General features: G+C 48.3%; 9 protein-coding genes across 9 annotated transcripts; 4 read left to right on the top strand and 5 right to left on the bottom strand.

The window, feature by feature from the left end:
- Window positions 1-773: 773 nt before the first annotated feature.
- On the bottom strand, window positions 774-1,721 carry ASPSYDRAFT_96043 (WD40 repeat domain-containing protein; the record flags this gene model as incomplete). Its single annotated transcript, XM_040853201.1, has 1 exon — window positions 774-1,721. One exon carries the CDS (start codon window positions 1,719-1,721, stop codon window positions 774-776), a length of 948 nt encoding a protein of 315 aa, XP_040695762.1.
- An 811-nt stretch (window positions 1,722-2,532) lies between these two features.
- Window positions 2,533-3,354, top strand: ASPSYDRAFT_165405 (uncharacterized protein; the record flags this gene model as incomplete). Its single annotated transcript, XM_040843354.1, has 2 exons — window positions 2,533-3,057; window positions 3,136-3,354. 2 exons carry the CDS (start codon window positions 2,533-2,535, stop codon window positions 3,352-3,354), a joined length of 744 nt encoding a protein of 247 aa, XP_040695761.1.
- A 3,709-nt stretch (window positions 3,355-7,063) lies between these two features.
- On the top strand, window positions 7,064-8,720 carry ASPSYDRAFT_52788 (uncharacterized protein; the record flags this gene model as incomplete). The annotated part of the gene is given in 7 exon segments (XM_040848555.1): window positions 7,064-7,164; window positions 7,188-7,390; window positions 7,474-7,996; window positions 8,146-8,333; window positions 8,342-8,408; window positions 8,451-8,503; window positions 8,518-8,720. Coding segments are annotated over 2 exon segments (711 nt in total), but the record flags the coding sequence as incomplete, so codon positions are not given.
- Window positions 8,721-8,754: 34 nt separating this feature from the next.
- On the bottom strand, window positions 8,755-9,794 carry ASPSYDRAFT_844895 (uncharacterized protein). Its single transcript, XM_040851358.1, has one exon. The coding sequence runs from the start codon at window positions 9,410-9,412 to the stop codon at window positions 8,801-8,803; it is 612 nt and encodes a 203-aa protein (XP_040695759.1). The 5' UTR covers window positions 9,413-9,794; the 3' UTR covers window positions 8,755-8,800.
- A 920-nt stretch (window positions 9,795-10,714) lies between these two features.
- Window positions 10,715-11,334, top strand: ASPSYDRAFT_52784 (uncharacterized protein; the record flags this gene model as incomplete). Its single annotated transcript, XM_040848553.1, has 2 exons — window positions 10,715-11,282; window positions 11,317-11,334. A coding segment is annotated over one exon (189 nt), but the record flags the coding sequence as incomplete, so codon positions are not given.
- Window positions 10,941-11,450, bottom strand: ASPSYDRAFT_52782 (uncharacterized protein). The gene is made up of 3 exons (XM_040848552.1): window positions 11,383-11,450; window positions 11,317-11,334; window positions 10,941-11,261 (listed from the first exon to the last, which is right to left on the bottom strand). The coding sequence occupies exons 1-3, from the start codon at window positions 11,427-11,429 to the stop codon at window positions 11,153-11,155; spliced, it is 174 nt and encodes a 57-aa protein (XP_040695757.1). The 5' UTR covers window positions 11,430-11,450; the 3' UTR covers window positions 10,941-11,152.
- Window positions 11,451-12,098: 648 nt separating this feature from the next.
- ASPSYDRAFT_96040 (uncharacterized protein) lies at window positions 12,099-12,539 on the top strand (the record flags this gene model as incomplete). The annotated part of the gene is made up of 2 exons (XM_040853200.1): window positions 12,099-12,135; window positions 12,184-12,539. 2 exons carry the CDS (start codon window positions 12,099-12,101, stop codon window positions 12,537-12,539), a joined length of 393 nt encoding a protein of 130 aa, XP_040695756.1.
- Window positions 12,540-13,004: 465 nt separating this feature from the next.
- ASPSYDRAFT_63074 (uncharacterized protein) lies at window positions 13,005-14,704 on the bottom strand (the record flags this gene model as incomplete). The annotated part of the gene is made up of 5 exons (XM_040850216.1): window positions 13,005-13,123; window positions 13,172-13,906; window positions 14,015-14,099; window positions 14,226-14,508; window positions 14,607-14,704. 5 exons carry the CDS (start codon window positions 14,702-14,704, stop codon window positions 13,005-13,007), a joined length of 1,320 nt encoding a protein of 439 aa, XP_040695755.1.
- A 1,212-nt stretch (window positions 14,705-15,916) lies between these two features.
- ASPSYDRAFT_63073 (uncharacterized protein) lies at window positions 15,917-17,735 on the bottom strand (the record flags this gene model as incomplete). The annotated part of the gene is made up of 4 exons (XM_040850215.1): window positions 15,917-16,737; window positions 16,796-17,173; window positions 17,233-17,517; window positions 17,570-17,735. 4 exons carry the CDS (start codon window positions 17,733-17,735, stop codon window positions 15,917-15,919), a joined length of 1,650 nt encoding a protein of 549 aa, XP_040695754.1.
- Window positions 17,736-18,079: the final 344 nt, after the last annotated feature.

Raw genomic sequence — 18,079 nt, 5'->3', positions numbered from 1 at the left:
AGTAACTTAGATCGTGGCTAGGAGAAATGGTGGTTCTGGACAACGCCGGACGATGCAGTAAACTTTAGAGACAAAGCTCAGCGTATTTTACTGTACAGTGGGATGCGCCTTCAGCTTCCCAATTATAGACAAAGGATGCCTTTCCTGAACCCTAACGCGCCAAGCTACGCTAAGCCTATATTATTTTAGCTCACTTTTGACTTTGTTTTGAGACGGAATCATATGATACCGCACAGCTTGTCGAACGATGACCGCCAAGAATCAGCTACCGCTCAGACCGGTAAACCACCATGTTGATCAACCACCCATATTAATCATCACATACCTACCCAACTAGGTAAGATAGAAGCGTATCAAGGGGTGTATTAGAATCCGCCAGATTGCCTGTATTTTAGACCTTTTTCATGCACTTGAATATCATGACTTTTGCCTCTTTGAGCTATCGCTGAAGCTGTGGTGGTGGTTGGTCATCGACCCGCTTAGTCCACCGCCTGGAATCCGACACAGCTGTTTTAATCACCTGCGACTATTATGACAAGAAGCCAGATTACGCAACGCAACCAGTATGATGTTTCTAATTCAAATGCGACAGCTGTCCGTCATTGCGTCCTAGTATGCACATTTCTCGACTATCTTTTATAATAGAATACACCAGAACTTCGTATTTCAGTTACATATATTGTCGGAGATGATATGTCACTCCTCTTTCATTTGCAGAATACCCCAAAGACCTAGTTTGCTGGAAGGACCAGTAACCTTATCTGACAACTAATCTATAGGCCTTCCTTAGTTGTTTGGAGACTCTCTTCCCAGGAGACCTGATTGTGTGTCTTGATATCCCAGATCTTAATACTTTCGCCAAAACTTGATGCCATGAATTGGCCATTTGGGGAGAAAATAATAGAATCAACTGATTGTCCTCCGCTCTTCAGTGTTGATCGCACCTCTCCTAATTTGACGTCCCAGAGTGTAATAATACCGTCGTCAGTGCCCCAGGCTAGTATTTGACCATCTGGAGAGAAGGCAATAGACCAAACCTCACACCAACCACAGTTGATCTGGCATGTCTTGCCTGTATTAAGATTCCAGAGTCTAACAGTCCTCTTGTTAGAGTTTGAGGCAACTGTCTGATTGTCTGGTGAGAATTGCAAAGATAAAATCTCTGAATCACCCGTGAGGGCTTGAAGCTCCTTGCCTGTCTTCACGTCCCAGAGTATAATAGTGCCATCAGAGTTTGGGAAGGCTAGCCTCTGACTATCTGGGGAGAAGGCGCCACACGATGTTGAGTCACAATCAGTCTTGAGAGTCTGAAGTCTTGTGCCTGTCTTAACATCCCAGAGTCTGATAGTGTCATCATCAAAGCTTGAGGCTACTATCTGACCATCTGGGGAGAAGAGTATTGGTCCAACACCATATGGATAGCGATAGCCTTCTAGGGTTCGGACATTGTTGCCGCCCCTTATATCCCAGAGTCTGATAGTATTATCAACCAAACTTGCGGCTACTACCAGGCTATCTGGAGAGAAGATAACTTCTCCAATACTATCAGGATGGCATTCCAGAATCCGTAGTTCTTCGCCTGTCTTAACATCCAAGAGTCTGATGTGTTCATCAGAGCATAAAGCCTGTATCTGACCATCAGGGGAGTAGACTGGAAGTGGATTATCCCTGACAAGGTTTTGGAGTTTTGCGCTCCATGAAATTTTGCTTTCCATAGACATAATAGGTGAGGGTAACAGGACAAAGTAAGAAGTTTTTCAACAAAGTTCAGAGGCTGTTTGTTTTAAGCCTTATAAAAGTTGCAGGATCAGAAAGAGGCCCCGGTAGTGTTGTTATCGGGGGAAAATAACTGCCTGTCTATAAAGTTGAGAGCTGTTAATAAATATTTTGCCCCTCGCATATCATGTGAGAGCTCAGCCACCCACTTCTGACGACGGATGTCTCATCCGCCAAGGAACGTTCTCAGCCAATGGTTTTCTACACCAATCAGGAAGCTTGCAATACGGTACCTGAGGATCAGGCAACGAGGCCACATGATCACGTGGGTCACGTGAAAATAGCTAACTGACACAACTTACGGCTTACGGGTTTGGTACATCACGGTTCTTACCGTGGCCACGTGCCTGTTTTACGCTAATATTAATACGGTTTAAGGCAGGTTTGTAACTAGGGTTGGAAAACGAATGTATATGTCTTTTGACGGGAAGCTGAAGGCGCATCCCACTGTAGCATAGGAGAGTATGTTGTTAACAAAAGTGACAGGGTCTCTTGACAATTCAGGTAAGTTGGCTTGTTCTAGACCATCGCACCCGCGTGCTAGATAAGANACCCTCAGTTTCTTGCCTGTTACTTACCCAGCACCAAGCCATCATAATGTTGATGAAGATCCGTAGATGGATGAAGTCGCGCTAAATTGCCAATTAATACCCACCGTGCTTATATCTCTCACAAGCATCTAGATGAGGGCCCAGATGACACCCACGCGATACAAATACTCGTCCACTCCCCAGACCATCGACCCTGACCTGCGGCATGCCTCCAACATCCCCCTGGTACGACCGAGTTTCCCACATATCGCAGACTGGTTGGTATGGAATATGCGCCGCACTCGCTCTGGGCACTTGGCTCGTATGGCGTCTGGCGTTCCGTTGTGGCCGCTGGGCGATCCGATGGCACGTGATGCAAATACGGCGACTCCTTGCCTATCCCCTGCCGAGACCGTTCGGCCACCTCGACATGGCCACTGTCCAACAGGGCTCAATGGTCGCGCTTCTGCTTACGGCGAACATCCTGCCACTGGTCTTGCGGACTCGATCCTGGGCTACCGCGCACCGACGCGCCGCCAACCTCGCGGTTATGAATTTCGTTCCGTTGTGGACGGGGTGGACCTTTGGATTTCCGGCGCATCTCCTCGGCATTGATTGGTCGGCGGTAGCGTGGATGCATCGATGGTTCGGCCGGATGGTCATCATCCACTCCGTCCTGCACGGAGCGATTGCTATCCTGGGTGACGGCCAACCGGTGCAAGCTGTACGACAGCATTACGTTCCATTTCTGGTGAGATATCAGCACCTATTCCTAGAGGGCTCCATGTGCAGTAGCTCCGAATATCGATCGTCCGCTAACCAAAATTAGGCAGCATGTTCGATGGTGCTGATCGTTCCCGTGACGCTGCATGCGGTGGTTCGCCGTTACCCGCAGCTGGCCATGAAGTTTCACTATCTCTTGGGAGCAACCGGCCTGGCTTCAATGTCCTACCATGTATGGATGCGCCGGTCAAAGTGCCTTTGGTGCTTGGTGGCTGCAGCTGCTTATATCTCTAGCCATAACCCTGATTTTCTCCGACGACCATGATGCTACTCGACCTTCCCAACGAGGTTCTTTGCTGTATCGCTGAAAACCTCGGCCAAGCCCGCGACATATTGTCGTTTGCCAAAGTTAGCAAGGGAACGAAGGACTTGCTGCTCTCGACCCTTTACAAATTTAATATTCAAAGGCAAAACAGCTCGGCCTTATGCTGGGCGGCCGAACATGGCAAGACGCGGTTAGTGGAGCAATTGTTTCGTCAGTACCGTTGCAATGTGAATACTGTGAACACTGTCTATGACGGCAATACACCGCTTATCTATGCTGCTTTGAACGGCTCAGCCGCCATCGTCAATATCCTTCTTTCCAGTCAACAGATCTGTGTCAACATGCGCAATCGCAAAGGTCGAAGTGCTCTCTGGTGTGCAGCATCGGGCGGGCATGAGAATGTTGTTGGAATATTGTTGCAGCGAGACGACATCTAGGTCAATACCGCTGATCTAGAGCGTGAGGTTACACCGTTAGGGATGGCCGTGAAAAAAGACCACACTGAAGTCGTACGGTCTCTCTTGGCTACTGAACGAACAAACATCAACAGCGAGGACCGGCATGGCCGGTCTCCCGTTTTCCATGCCCTCTCCCGTGCCATCGTGAATTCGGACCAGGATATCTTGAAGATGATCCTAGCAAAAGAAGTCGCAGACCTCTCACACCGGGACGAGGACGGCTTTACACCGCTTATACATGCTGTGAGGTGCAGAAAAAAAGGCCTGGTACAGATTCTCCTACGTCATCCGACATCCAGCACAGAGTCTCGAGATTGGCAAGGTCGGACAGCCCTTTGGCACGCTGTACGCCAGCGAGACGCAGATATCATCAAGCTCCTGTTGGAAAAGGGGGCAGATATTGCGGCCCAAGATATACACGGGGAAACTCCGCTCCACAAGTCAATTACGACTGGAAGGCCGTCATTAACGGAACTGTTGTTGCGATACCGTATGGGAAGGCGGTCCGCGTTCGATATTAATATTGCCGATACCGTGCTGCCACCTCTGTGTTCGGCTGCCCGTCTGGGGAATACTGAGATGGTGCAGTTGCTCCTTGACGACGGATGGGACACGGACGAGGTGGACGCAGAACGGCGAACACCATTACACTTTGCTGCTGAAAATGGGCACTACAAGGTCGTCCAGGTGCTCTTGAACAGCCGACAGCTTGATGTGAACGCACAAGACCAATGGGACTCGACAGCCTTGCATGGAGCTGCCCATGGCGGGCATTCGGTAGTAGTCAATCTACTCCTGAGCAAGGCGAACATTGATATCAATATCGAGGACAGGGATGGCTGCACGCCGCTCTGGTGCGCCACGCGGCACGGCCACCATGGCGTGGCTTTGAGGTTACCGAAATAGAGGAACGTGAACGTCAACGCCGTTGGCCAGTTTGAGACTTATATACAGGAAAAATCGACATCTCTCCATCACGCTGTCGAGAGGGGATCATCACAGCTTGTGCGGCGGTTGATGGCCAAGACAGCTCTCAACCCGAACATCACCAATGGCAGCGGTCAGACTCCACTTAGCTGCGCGGCCCATGAAGGTGACCTGCAAATTGTGGAGTACCTGCTACGGCGGCCAGATGTCCGGGTGAACGCAGTAGAAAAACTCGAACGGCCACCTCTTTGGTCAGCCGCTTCTCAAGGCCATGTCCAGGTAGTCCAGCGCCTGCTCCAGTGTCACCAAATAGATGTCAATCAGGGGCGGGCTTTTTACTGGTCTCCGCTCTGGGCAGCAATTAAGGGAGACCACCCCGATGTAGCAATGCAGTTGCTGCGTTGTGGCAGGCGGCTGGATGTCAATGCCCGGACCTATCTAGGTGAATCCGCTCTCTCACTGGCCGCGTCCAAAGGACACCTACGCGTGGTTGAGCGCCTCTTACGGGACGGGCGGGTTGACCCTAATGAGGTCGACAAAATGGGACGTACTGCGTTTTGGTGCGCAGCCAGTGCGGGCCAGACCGAAATTGTGGCACGGCTACTGAAGGACCGTGTTCTAACGCAACTGAAAGTTGAAAATGGGAAGGACGCTTTGGATGCAGCGAGCGAACATCATCATTTTAACGTGGTCCTCCTGATTCAGGGAATGCTGCGAGAGTGGGAAAGGGAGTCTCGCTCCACCTGAGAATTTGAAATGAGAGTAACCAAGGCTTGTTACAGTGGATGGATGGTTGGATGGTTTCATTTACCCTGACCCCTCGCAAACTGAAAGTTGAAACTCTGAACTGAAGTACAAGTGTGATGATATTCATAACTATCAATGAGGACAGATACAGCTATTTATAGCTGTAGGAGGTGCCTCCTACTGCCTCACGCATTTTCCCTATCAGGCTACTAGCCTGATAGGTCTATGCAGGACACATATCACAATCATATATCATATCATATCTGACCTGGGATCCAACTCTGAAAGCGATATGCAGGCTACCTACAACTATATATCTTCCCTTGTATCTCTATTGTACATGATCCCATTTCTTACGGGCGAACTTTAAACCTTGCGTAGTGATTGTCGTGGCGTTCTTAGTTTTGGGCAGTCAAGTATGACGTGGGTGACCGTTTCCTTGGCCCCGCATTCACATTTATCGTCTTCTCGGTGTCCATGGAGCTTCCCTTAAGGCGCCAGCCAGCAGTGGCCAGCCCGTAGCTGGGTAAGTAGATAGGCACGGTTCCGTGGCAGCAGGTCGTATAATCGTCGGGTGCGGATGGCTGGCACTTCAAGTCGATCCGCCGAAGGTGGCTACCTTTTTTGGATATCTTCCACTCTTGTTCCCACTCTATCTGCTTTCGAATGCCTGCTCTTTCTTGGGAGACAAGGCGGCTGAAACGGTGCATTTTATTTGAACCAACTGCTATTTTGGCTAGTTTGTCTGCTGCATCGTTTCCAGGGTTATCACAGTGTCCTGGAATCCATTGGAGGCGGAGGGGAATGCCCCGTGTTCTTAATTCTGAGGCTGCCTGCAGACTGGCATGGATAATCCGTTGACCTGACTTATTGCGTGGGTTCCTGATGGCCTGTAGTGCTGACATGTTGTCGCAGAGGATTGTTGCTGGTTCTTGCTGTGAAGTTGTCGGGACTCCTGGTCCTGAGCTAGCTACCTTTAGGACAAGGCTAATGGCATGAAATATGCCAATAAGCTCTGCTGCATACACTGTCCAGTTGGCCATCGATCCAATGGAGAGTTGTCGGGATTCGATTACTTCTTGGTTGTGGTCCAGCATCACGGCCGCTGCGCCAAGATGGTTGTTCTGCCCTGACGAATAGTCTGCCGTAACTACCATGTTCGATAACGCCTGTAGGGCTGTAGCCTTGTCTTTTGCTTTCTCCCGGTCTGGTTCAATGTCAACTTCCACAAAGCCTGGAGGGTCGCCAAAGAATCATCCACGCACCAAGCATACTGAATACTTCATAAAGCTCGCGGGTATCGATATGGCGCTCCTCGGTCTTCGTCTGAATTGGCGTGGCTCGGTTCACTTTCTTCGTCTTAAGGCACTTAAGCAGTTGGCGCTTGTGCCGAGTTGGAAAGCGACGCAGACACAAGGACCTGGGCGTCTCTAGGCTGGCCTATAAATATTTCAAGAAAATTCTTTATGATTCAGTCTCTCTTCAAGAGGATTTCCCCAAGACAGAAGCCCCCTCTCAAGAAAAATCTACAGTGAGAGGGTTTCCAGGGCAGCAGTGCTGGGAGTTTGTCGTCAAAGGTCATCAGTCTTGACGAACAAGCCTCAAGCCCACACAGAGGTCCACGTGGATAAGAATTAGTATTGCGTACTCCTTTGCTATTGGCCCTTAGCAGCTCACCATCATCCTTATCCTTCTGACCTACCCTGACCTTGTGGTTCCTGCCTCGTAGCCGTCACCATTCTGCCTTGCGTCTGCACATCGACCAATTAAAATCCATCGGGTGGAGGCGCAGACCAGGCACAAGACTTGACGCTCAAGATAAAAGGCGGGCTCATGGAGACTGGGGTTCAAGCAAATCAACAAATCCTTTCCCAACATCAAATTGACAATGGAACCTTTACCCCTCAAGTACGCTCGATTAACGTGGGTTATATCGAAGAACCATATATTGGCGAACTTCAAGATATATTTGAAGTTCTCCTCAAGCATACCTAACCTTCGACATCTATGCGTACCAGCGGGACACTTTATCGAATTTCTTGATAATCTGCTAAAGCGGCAAAACTATCTACCAGAACTTCAATCCTTCGAAACTTATTACGGGTCGCGGATATACAAGCCTCTACAATGTTGGGGCTCTATCCTTGGGCTAAGGCAACTATCATCTCTTAAAATCCGCCGCTGTGCACGTTGGGAATGGCTATCTGTCTGGGAATACGATACTCTGTTAACACCTACCCCACCTGAACTCCGGAGCATTCCACCTGAATTCGGAGGAATTCCACCCGAACTCCAAGGCAAAGGAGATATTCTACTACGTCGCATTACTATTGGGGAAAGCAACCTGGGCTACACTATCCTTGCACGCTTAATTCAGTCATGCAAACGCCTTGAAGCATTTTCCTACCATTCTACTTCAGGGTGGGATGCAGAAGATTCAGAACCTACAACAATTATCCAGGCACTATTATTACACAAAGACAGCCTTACATATCTCGGATTTGACTTCCGTTCACGAGATTATCATTTGGATACGGAACTGGAAGATTTCGACCAAGTTCCGAAAGTTAAAGCTTTGGAGGAATTTTCATGCCTTGAGAGATTATCTGTTCCCCAAGACTGTCTTCCTCGGAACCATTATTACCTCCATCACTGAAAGTGCTTTGCATTGAGAGTTCTGACGAGCCCCAGGAGCCAGATCTATTTTACAACCTTGGGATGGCAAGCCAACTGTCACTTAAGTTACTGACGGAGCTTTATGTCTTCCCTTCTGATGACCATGGTTGGCCCGATGGGCTCTTTGATGGATTTGATAGCAGAGTTTTTATCAATTTACATGATGACTGAATGTTCTTTTTGGCGGGGGACCCCTTTCAGCCGGGTCCTGCAGAATCTCACTACCAAGAAATGCGTGCGCGAGGATGGGCTTCCAGGGGGTATTACGTTAGGGCACATAGTTCTTATACGAATCTTGTGGTCGTCCGATCCATCGACCCCTGTTCGGGGAGGGGAGTGTTTTTGTTAGAGGTGAACCTGGATGGATCGATCAAACAGAGATGGTCTGGAATGATGTTGACTATCTCTGGACATAACTATGGAGAGAATTGGAGGAAAAGTTGTGCCACACAGACGCGTCTTTTGTCTAGTAGAAGAACCCGGGGAGGAAATCAATTTCAAAATAAACAAAAGATCGGAGTTATTCACGATGAATTGTCTATCTAATAACAACTACTGTCAGACCTGATCTCGATATCAATACACGTGGTGTAGATTTCTTGCTTCTCATCCACGCTCCCGCGATAGCTCGGCCAGTCCTACACCCAGTAAAGTGTCAGCGTGCTGTCAATGGTGTTTGGAATGGTACTTATATTATGACACCACAAGTTTGTTCCCTGTGCAGGGTCTGGAGGGTGACTATATTTATCTTGCCGTTGCTTAGATATTGGATTATCGTTCACCTGGAAGCAGCGCCCATCATCAAAGTCAAAAATGCCGAGTAACCACCCACGTTTATCACCTCCAGTGCCTTGGGGATTCCACGTCTTATGGATGCCAACCAAGGTGCCCTCTGCTGACGGTGGCAATGTGCCATATATATGGACCCGGCCAGACGCTGACTTTCCGGGAGTTGTCGATAGAAGTGTGACATGACCGTTTTCCTGGTAACAGAGTCGGACAAGGTCTCCCGGTGCTGCCTGCAGAACCGGGCTTCCTGAAGTCTGAATAGATTGTCTCTGCGCCGGTGCACAAATAGGGTCATTAGGCAGGAGTTGAGCTCCAATTGTAGGGAGCATGTACGTCATAGCAGCATCATTGAAGGCTGGATCTGAGCGCTGGACTGTTCTCCGGTAAGCATGGCAGGACTCTAGTTTCTGCAAGCTTACCATTTCCACGAGCATATCCGCTTTTGCCAAGCTGGAGCCCATCCTTGCTCACCACAGAGAGATCCTCAACCCACGAATGCGCGAGGACAGCCGCAGAGAAAAGTAGAGTATTTTTAATCATTGAGATTAGACTGTAGGATTTTTGAATTGATTCCATCTTCCACATGCTATATATACTTGAAGCAATGCAGAGCCACAGATCCAGAACACCACAATTTGGCACGCCGGAGTTTCACAGTATCTGCAACTTTTCTTTTTTCGACCAATACGGTTTTTGATAGGTCTTCAACAATTCGGGTTGCTACGCCCCGCGCGCAAAGATGCAGGGTATTACCCACCTTGTTGAGTCTTGTGGTACCTCGCGCCGTGGGTTGGCTCTGCGACGGGTCATCCACAACTGCTTATGCCAGCTTCAGGGACTGTGCTATCATTGGTTCTGTGTGCTGTTGCGGGTCGTACTAGCCTAGTAAGCAACTCCAAGGGCCAAAACCACTCAAAACCTTCAGATCCAGCTCTTATATAGCTACTCATAGTCCCTTACAGGGAGCTTGAGCCCTGTTTCCCTGAGCACTGAATCTTCGCTATTAATAGGTTTGTCAGCCATTCAGTGGCCACTCGTGATGATGCAACGGAATTTACAGATGTAACTATCCTCACTATCCTTGAATCGAGATTAAGAATCGAGGATTGCATTGCCATTACCGCCATGGTGCCTCGCTACTCTCTCGCAGACAACAGCCCGTTAAATCACTGCCAGTGAGCCCTGCAATCGGAGGATGTATGGTTGGCTACGACCAGCTGCACCGCTAGGTGTCGTCATCTTCTACGTTGTCTCCCTGTCTTGTTGTTTTCCGCTGCATCCAAGGCGGAATCTGTGGCAGATCCAACGAAGTGATGGGACGTGGGGCAATATCTTGCCCTGACCTAGATACAGACTGTTGGCTCTCGTGAGTTCTTCGGATGCGCCATTTTTGCTCAGACAACACAGCCCAGGGAGGCTGCGTTATTCTAGCGAATCCATCTGGTCCAACGAATACTGGATGAAACAAAGATCCTGGTTCACAGGGAGAAGCATAGAGGGAAGGTATAAGAACATGCTCATCCCCGGCTAGGACTGTCATCTTCAAACTCCTACTATCACCTTCGGCAACTCATGACCACTGTATCGACGCTCAATCATGTCTACGTCAAGTACGCCTGATATTGGAGATGATATCGAAGACTTTGATTTCTTTGGGTGGTGGGAAAGCTTTGCCAATTCCCCAATATCTCCTTCCTTTGATCTTATGCCTGTCGACACGGGGACACGGTTGAAGTTGTTGCATCTTCATTTTCATTCTGGGCCGAGCATGCACCTTTGGATAGCTATATTGCAGCAGATCCAAGTGATGATATTGATATTATACTCAGTCAAGTGAGGCCGCTTCCGTCCTGCGATATCTTCGGCTTGCTAACCCTTGCGTAGACACAACAACCTGATACTATAACAAGATCTCAACAAGAACAGAGTGTGATGGTCATCTCAGACGATGAGACTATGCGCAAGACGAGAGTGGAAAAAACAACAGCCCCGGAACTCTAAAACACGGTCAAGAAGGAGAGCAACTAGGCAGCGAAAGAGCAGGGCTGGCCGTGAAGCACAGCCTACAGGACTACGAAGATCACAAAGGAAGCGATCACAGCCTGCTTCCTATCGGACTGTCATGATGTTTGATTTCGATGAAGCTGTTGTGTTAGACTAGCTATGTGCTTTAATTACATAGAAGTCTCCAAGCAACGACATCATGCGCCCGATCCTAACTCTGCGGCCAACTCAATTGTTTCGCCCAGGCGCTGCTGTAGGACGTCTGAGACCTGTTCCATCCATATTTGGACACCGTCATGGTACGTCCTCAGGCCTTTTATTCATTAGTATCGGAACATTTGACCAGGGAAACACTTCCTACCTCATAAACGCTTTATTCCTAATGATTGGTCAGGGACAGACGTTAAAAGTGGACGGATATTCATACTGTTTCTCCAGGTCCTCCACCCGAGCTTTTAGCTCTCCATTCTGCATTTCTATGTCCCAAGTATTACCACCTTTTGATGTGCTGAGAGGGCCTGCGTCAACAAAGGTGGGACATCAGGGTACGGCTCATGAAAGTTGAAAGGGTACATTCCATCCTGGGGCAAGATGCCCGGAGGAATATCATCAAGTGATTGTAGGAGCTGCTCAAAGTCTTCGTCATTGATTGGGATTTCGCCTGGGGATAATTTGGGAAGAACAAAAAGGTGTGGGGGATAAGAATAATGGCACTTTTAATTCAGACCTAAGAGCCATGATTCACAAATTTTATGGCCATCCATAGGTTTAACCTTATCTCCCCACTTCCATGACATCCTTAGTTCTGACGTTGTCTGGCGGCAACATCCTGACTACGCAACCTATATCACAGGCTACCGCTTTAGCTCGTGGCGTGGCGCGTGGTGAAGGAGGACGGCAATACAACTTTACTGGATATCCGGTCTAAAATCTGGGCGACCACCGAAGCAAGGAAGCAGGCGCCATTCTAATATTTTAATCTCGCAGATACTTATTCACAGAACACCATTCCGCTGTGCCTTTGGAACCGGCCAAGAGCAGGCGGGCGGAATCCGTCATCCTCCTAGAATCGTCGCTGCCAACGGGCATTATAAAGTGACTCTGATCCTGCTACTCCCTCATCAATCGTGTCACCGGTCAACCATGTCCCAAACTCTCAGGGAATTCTTCTCCAATGAAGGTTATTATGAAATAATGCATGCCATTCTGTCACATTAAACCGCATCAGCTACAACCGCGCTCCTCGCGGCACTCGGACAATTCTCCCCTACCATCGACTTCACCAAAGACGACTTCCTACACCCGTTAAGAGACGTCGATCACACAATGCAACTCATTCGGCCCTGGATTCAGGGCGGATACCAGATGCTCATGATAGGGCCTGAGTCCAGACGCCTCCTATATAGGATCAAGAGCCCGGAGAAGTACTACACTGAGTACGCACCAGATATGAAACTCGAGATGTGGGTCGTGGCTATCCCCATAGCATTCCAGATTGTGTTAAAAAGACTGGTCGACTGCAGAGGATCTGGCGTACGAAGCGATGGCCCTGAAAATACGGGCGAGAGCTATGATGGAACTTGAACAAATTATTGACAAATCTATTATCAGCCAATATGCCGACAAGCTGTTCAATGAGATGGATGACGAGCGCCAAATAGTGTCTGGAGACAATTCAATGTCTTCCGATCGCCATACCATTCACCTCGAGTTTTGCGGGTTGAAGTGCTGTTTGCCGTGGAATCTCAGCGACTCCAACCCAGGCAGGAGCCATTGGAGGCCAGAGGACGGGATTCCCTGCATTGATGCAGGAAACCCATTTGATCTCCAGAAAGCGGATAAGAACGTGAGCAGAGGGTGGATCAGGGATGATTGTAACATGGCATTCCGCAGCAAGGCCCCAGAATTCCGTCCTCAGTCGCCTGTTGTTCTTCCGATCAATCTGTAGCATTAGACATCGTTTTGACGAAAGGGGAGATGGTCTACAATGTGATTCGATATAATATCTGCAAGCCATTTAACGTAGGCCTATCTTGCGTAGGGCTCATTTCATGAGTCCTCATGGAAGTCGTCGAACGGGAAATGGCTTTGAACCCCAGTAACATCGCTGTGCGTTACAGCCGCTTCAAGCATTTTAGCCTTCATCTCACGAGCCTTTCCTTCGCAGCCTGATATTCATCATTAGGAACCCAGCCCAATACATCCACACCTAAGACATGTCGCATTTGTTCCATCAGTATCAGCCTCTTTCTGTTGCGCATCTATCCTGAGAGTGTCATGAATAATTATATCCGGATACTCAAGAGGAGGTATAGCGCATGTCCTTTTGTCATACTCTCGCGAGTCTTCTGCGATTAAATTCCGCCAGCTCTGTATGGCACGAATCATCTCAGCCCGCAGAGTTATCGAGTCTCCTTCCCAGGGAGTATTCGCACTCTTAAAAAGACGTTGATGCAACATGACAGACTGGTCAAATATTGCATCATAATGTTCTTCGTTTAACCGCTTAGTAAACGCAGCATACAGAAAATGGACTAGCCGTTTTCGAATAGTCTCTCGTACTGAAATTTGCTCAGATCGGTCGAGTGTATCATAGTTCGGTGGAAGATCAAATTGGAGCTCAATGAGCTTTTCTGAAACAGGGTCACCGTAGTTCTGGAAATGTTTTGGTATTCCAGCCGCAATTCCGAGAGGAAGAATGGTAGAGTGCTGCCAGTCGATAAATCCAACAATTTCATTACTCTCTGATACGAGAATATTGTTCGGTTGGAAATCAGGGTGCCGGATGACCGGTCGATCTAGTGAGCTTCCTGTTTTGAAGCCAAGGCATCGCGACAAAATTAGATAATCGGACAAATTCTTGATGTGACTATCCGGCGAAACCTCACAAAAACCATGGATCTCTCGGTAAAGGCGTTCATAGGGAAGGCGAGGTTTCGCATGAGTTTTAGCTCACTTCAATTCACGTTCCCCAGCAGCACGAAAGATGTCGTTTGATGACGACCATATAACTCACGAATAAGAGTTCAACCCAATAATTGCGAGAGTTGTCTACTCACAGGGCCCCCTGTCAGTTTCGAGTGCGGCTCTTTGCTCATCCCACCAACTGTAGTGCGCTATTGGACCGATAAAAAATCGCGATCGCTATGATCTGACAATGGAGTGCCCTCTTGTATACCATATCTTGCCCAGAGGGGTACCGTCCAACTTCTCCATGATTATGTACTCGGCACCGACAGGATTCGCTCGTGTTGAGCACCAACTATACACCTTAGGTGTGGTAATTCCATGCAACCGAAGATAGTCCAAAGTGGCTACTTCGCTGGCAACAGTGTAGTGTTCGGGTCCTGTGGAAGGGTACGGAATTCTCGCGATAACGTTTTTCCCATCACTGAGTGTTGCTTGGAACACTCGATTGAATCCACCCTCTGACAGCTTAAAAAATGAGACGATATCGGAGCTGGAACGATTGCATGAGGCAGCAACCGCGTTCCGAAGGGCAGGTACATCGAACTCGAGATAACGTTCCGTCAACCGTAACTGTTCATTATAGCTACATCTTGTCAGTCTCGACTATATTAGGCAGAAGCAAAGACATACATTTATCTTCCGGTCGTGTATCTAAAAAGCTCATTGGAGTTTTGAGCTGACTGGTGGGCAGATTCTGTTATGTTCCTGGCCTGTTGGGCTCCGTGCAAGCGAAAACGTGAATACCGAGCGAATAAAGAGAGCGGGACTTTGCGGAACATGTTATGAGAGCTTCTGATCATAAATTGGTGCGTTACTCGGAAGTGTTCGTTGCAAGGTCTACCTCCGTCGTGAGGGTGGTCTGGAAAAAGGTATTTCCTTTTGCCGACCGGAGGAGGTGGAGATCCATGCTTAGTCATGCAGATATCCAGCACCTCGCTACATCTAAAACAATTCGTTATGCCGAATTGTCTGGATAGCTGTTTCATGGCCTAATTAGGAAAGGAACTGAAGCCATTGGAAAGCTATATAAACCCCTAGATAGTCATTCTTTAGAGGGTAAGCCTCAATTCAATCTAGCTTCTATATCGATTAGTTAGTCCTATTCCTGCTTAGTAATCCTGTATTAGGCGCGCCGTAGCTCACACACTCGCAAGGAAAGGGCCGGTTGCCAAGGTTATTGTGTGAATAACAATAGTACTCCGTATTGATTCTTACTGAGGTACCTCGATCCCCGCTGAAGCGGGGCTGTCCGTGGACTTTGAAACACCCCAGCACAGTCCTCCCGAAGACAGCCAACCTAATCACACTGCGCAAATTTGATTGGGAGGAAAATATTGAGGGCTGGTGAGACTGGGATTGTGCCGGCGTCTAGTCTTTTGTTTGGTGGCTGTTCCAGATCGGCAAGATCATCAAAGCAGGGGAAAGGTATGGCGAGATGAACCCTTGCCGCCCGTGCTTCCGCAGGAAAGTTTCACCTTCACCGCCCTTCCCTATCTGATTGGTTTCAGCCGCTCGAAATTTTCCTCATTCTGTGTGCGCGCGGCTAGCAGCTTAGTGGCTCACAACATCTCCCACTATTTGCAGTTGCCATTTATTTATCTTAGTTTCCCTCAACAAGGGCCATCTTCCATATAAGCAGAGCGCGTATTCATTGGCAACAATAAATCGGTGCTGAAGAGGCTGAAACCGAATTAATACCATGGCGCCCTACAGTTCGATGTTAGTATTACAGCGGATTCGGACCCTCTCGAGACTGATGTGATGTACTGTCCCAGCTACCAGAGCCTCTAAAGCTGTCAGATAGGGAATGTGGATCAGGGGGAAGAGAGCAGCACTGCCAGAAGCAATTTAAGTACATTATTGTACAAATACCCCAAGCGTAAGGCCACAAGTTGTCGCCGCAGGCGTACAGAAATTTGATTGTAGGATGTATTGAGAATGTACCAAAGGCTTCCAGGTATGTCTTCATCCCGCTAATAGTCCTTCTGGTCTCATTGATCGATGTCAAATGGCCAGATTGACCTCAGGGTCATCTCATCTCTTACCGGCTCATCATCGTCCAAACCTGCGTTCGTCAAAACAGCCTGCAACATCCCATCGAAGAGTTCCTTCTGGCCTGATTGTGCCGCTTTCCAACCATCCGGGGGCACCCATCCATCTGACGCTGTATTCAGCAAGCTAGACAAATCAGTTCGCAGATTCTGTGCCGCCTCAAAAAGTCTGTACTCCTTCTCATGTTTCTCATGTTCTTCTTGCGTGGGTAACGGATAAGGACATTGACCTTCAAATCCTAGCTCATTCCAAAGTCGAGTAGCCTCAATCATCTCGTGGCGTAAGGCCACCGCGCCATCCTTCCATGTCCTATAACAATAACGGAATGGTCGAAAAATGTTATCATTCATCAGCCTTGGGCCTGCGAGTTTTGGTGTGAAAAACCGGGAAGAAAGATCAAAAGCTTTGGCACATATCTCATTTCCTGTTGCAAAGTCCGGAACCTCGTCTGAGTACCAAAACGCCGGCTCGATGCTAGCCGCTTGCCAATCGATAATGCTAGTTATAGCAGAAGGATTGTCATCCGAGACAAATATATTCCTCATATGCAGGTCTGGATGGAACAATAATGGTGTGCTGGAATTACTGATTCGAGTATCTGCGGACATTTGCTTTAGCACGGGACGGGCACACTCTAGAAGAGCCAATTGTGTTTCAGGCGACCCATGGTAGATCGGTCTGTCGGACTCAGTATCTACTGGAGGGACTCGTGACAGACCAGCGTCAACAAGACCATCAGAGTATTCGCCAATAGTCAGCCCTAACAGATTCTGGTGGTAAGCACAATCCCCAGTAGTGGGAATGCCGAGGAAACTTACAGGGGCCAACGTTTCTATTCGCGTAATGATAATATCTCCTTTCGCCGGCATAGGTATCCCAGTATCTAGTACCACAGTGAGGCCCAACACAAAAGCCATCACCTAAGGATTGTTTGCTAGCATATCCAAGAGTATTGTCGAAGTATATACTCCCAAAAGCTGGGAATTCTAAACCGACGACTTCTTTTATCGTCCGGTAGATTGCATCTATGCATCTGACTTGCTGGTCACCAGTCATTTTATGCCATTTCTCGTGTAATGGAACGCCAGTTGCATGTTCCATGATTATATATTCGCTGCCGACAGTATTTGTTTCATCGCTGGCGTCATGATTATAGTCAAGAATTCTTGGTATGGGGATATTCGTCTTCGTTTGTACTTGATGCATAGCTTGGTCAGCCTTTGGGTAAGTGTAAGGGGAATCGCAATATACTTACAGTAGCAAACTGTAGCAACCTCAGAAAGAGTAGTTAGTTTCGCAGGTCCTGCCAAACGAAACGGGAGCCTCGCCACAATAGTCTTCGAGCTGTCCAGAGTGAAGATAAAGACCCTGTTGAAACCACCTTCAATTTTTCGACACGTTTTTATGTGACTTGCTTCGGGACATAGCTCGATAACCTTCTGACAAAGAGCGCCAAAGTTGAATTGGATGTAGCGCGAATCGGTCTCCAGTTTATCACGTCGCAACCAGCGACCGCTCGTGTAAGTATGGGGCTTGATTTCTGAGGTCACATTAGCAAAAAACCAAGCGTACGACAAAAACAAACGACTTACCTAGTTCCAATCCCGTATCCATCGTACTCGCCGTCGAAATCGTTGCGTCGTTGGCAGGCTGCAGACGAGAATGTGAAGTTGACGGGAAAAGGGAGGGGAGAGATGAAAGGCGGCCAAGTCGACTCCGTAATGCCCAAAATAAAGGGCGTCTCAAAGTTGGCAGCATTTGGTTTATTAGAAGACATTCGTTAAGAAATTTTCCTGGTGCCTGAGAATAGAACAACCTCTTAACTTATTCCATGGTCGAAAGGCAACCGTGTTGCCAGGGCGTCCTCAGGTCACCGCCAGCGTCATCAAAAAAAGCCCCACATACTACTAACGACTGCCAGGCTGAATAAGTAATGGTCTACCAGGCATATTAGACCTAGAGACAACTTTAGTAGTTCCTATTCGACCCATAGCGAAGCCAGTTTCGTCAAAGTTGTAGATATCTTCATCAAGAATCCCCTTGGTGAATCGGAGCTCTTTTAGATCATTAAACCACTTTTGAATGATCTTAGGATCCTCGCA

The sequence above is a fragment of the Aspergillus sydowii genome, assembly GCF_001890705.1.
Source record: "Aspergillus sydowii CBS 593.65 unplaced genomic scaffold ASPSYscaffold_30, whole genome shotgun sequence".
Lineage (NCBI taxonomy): Eukaryota > Fungi > Ascomycota > Eurotiomycetes > Eurotiales > Aspergillaceae > Aspergillus > Aspergillus sydowii.
This window is presented reverse-complemented; position numbering and strand designations above follow the sequence as displayed.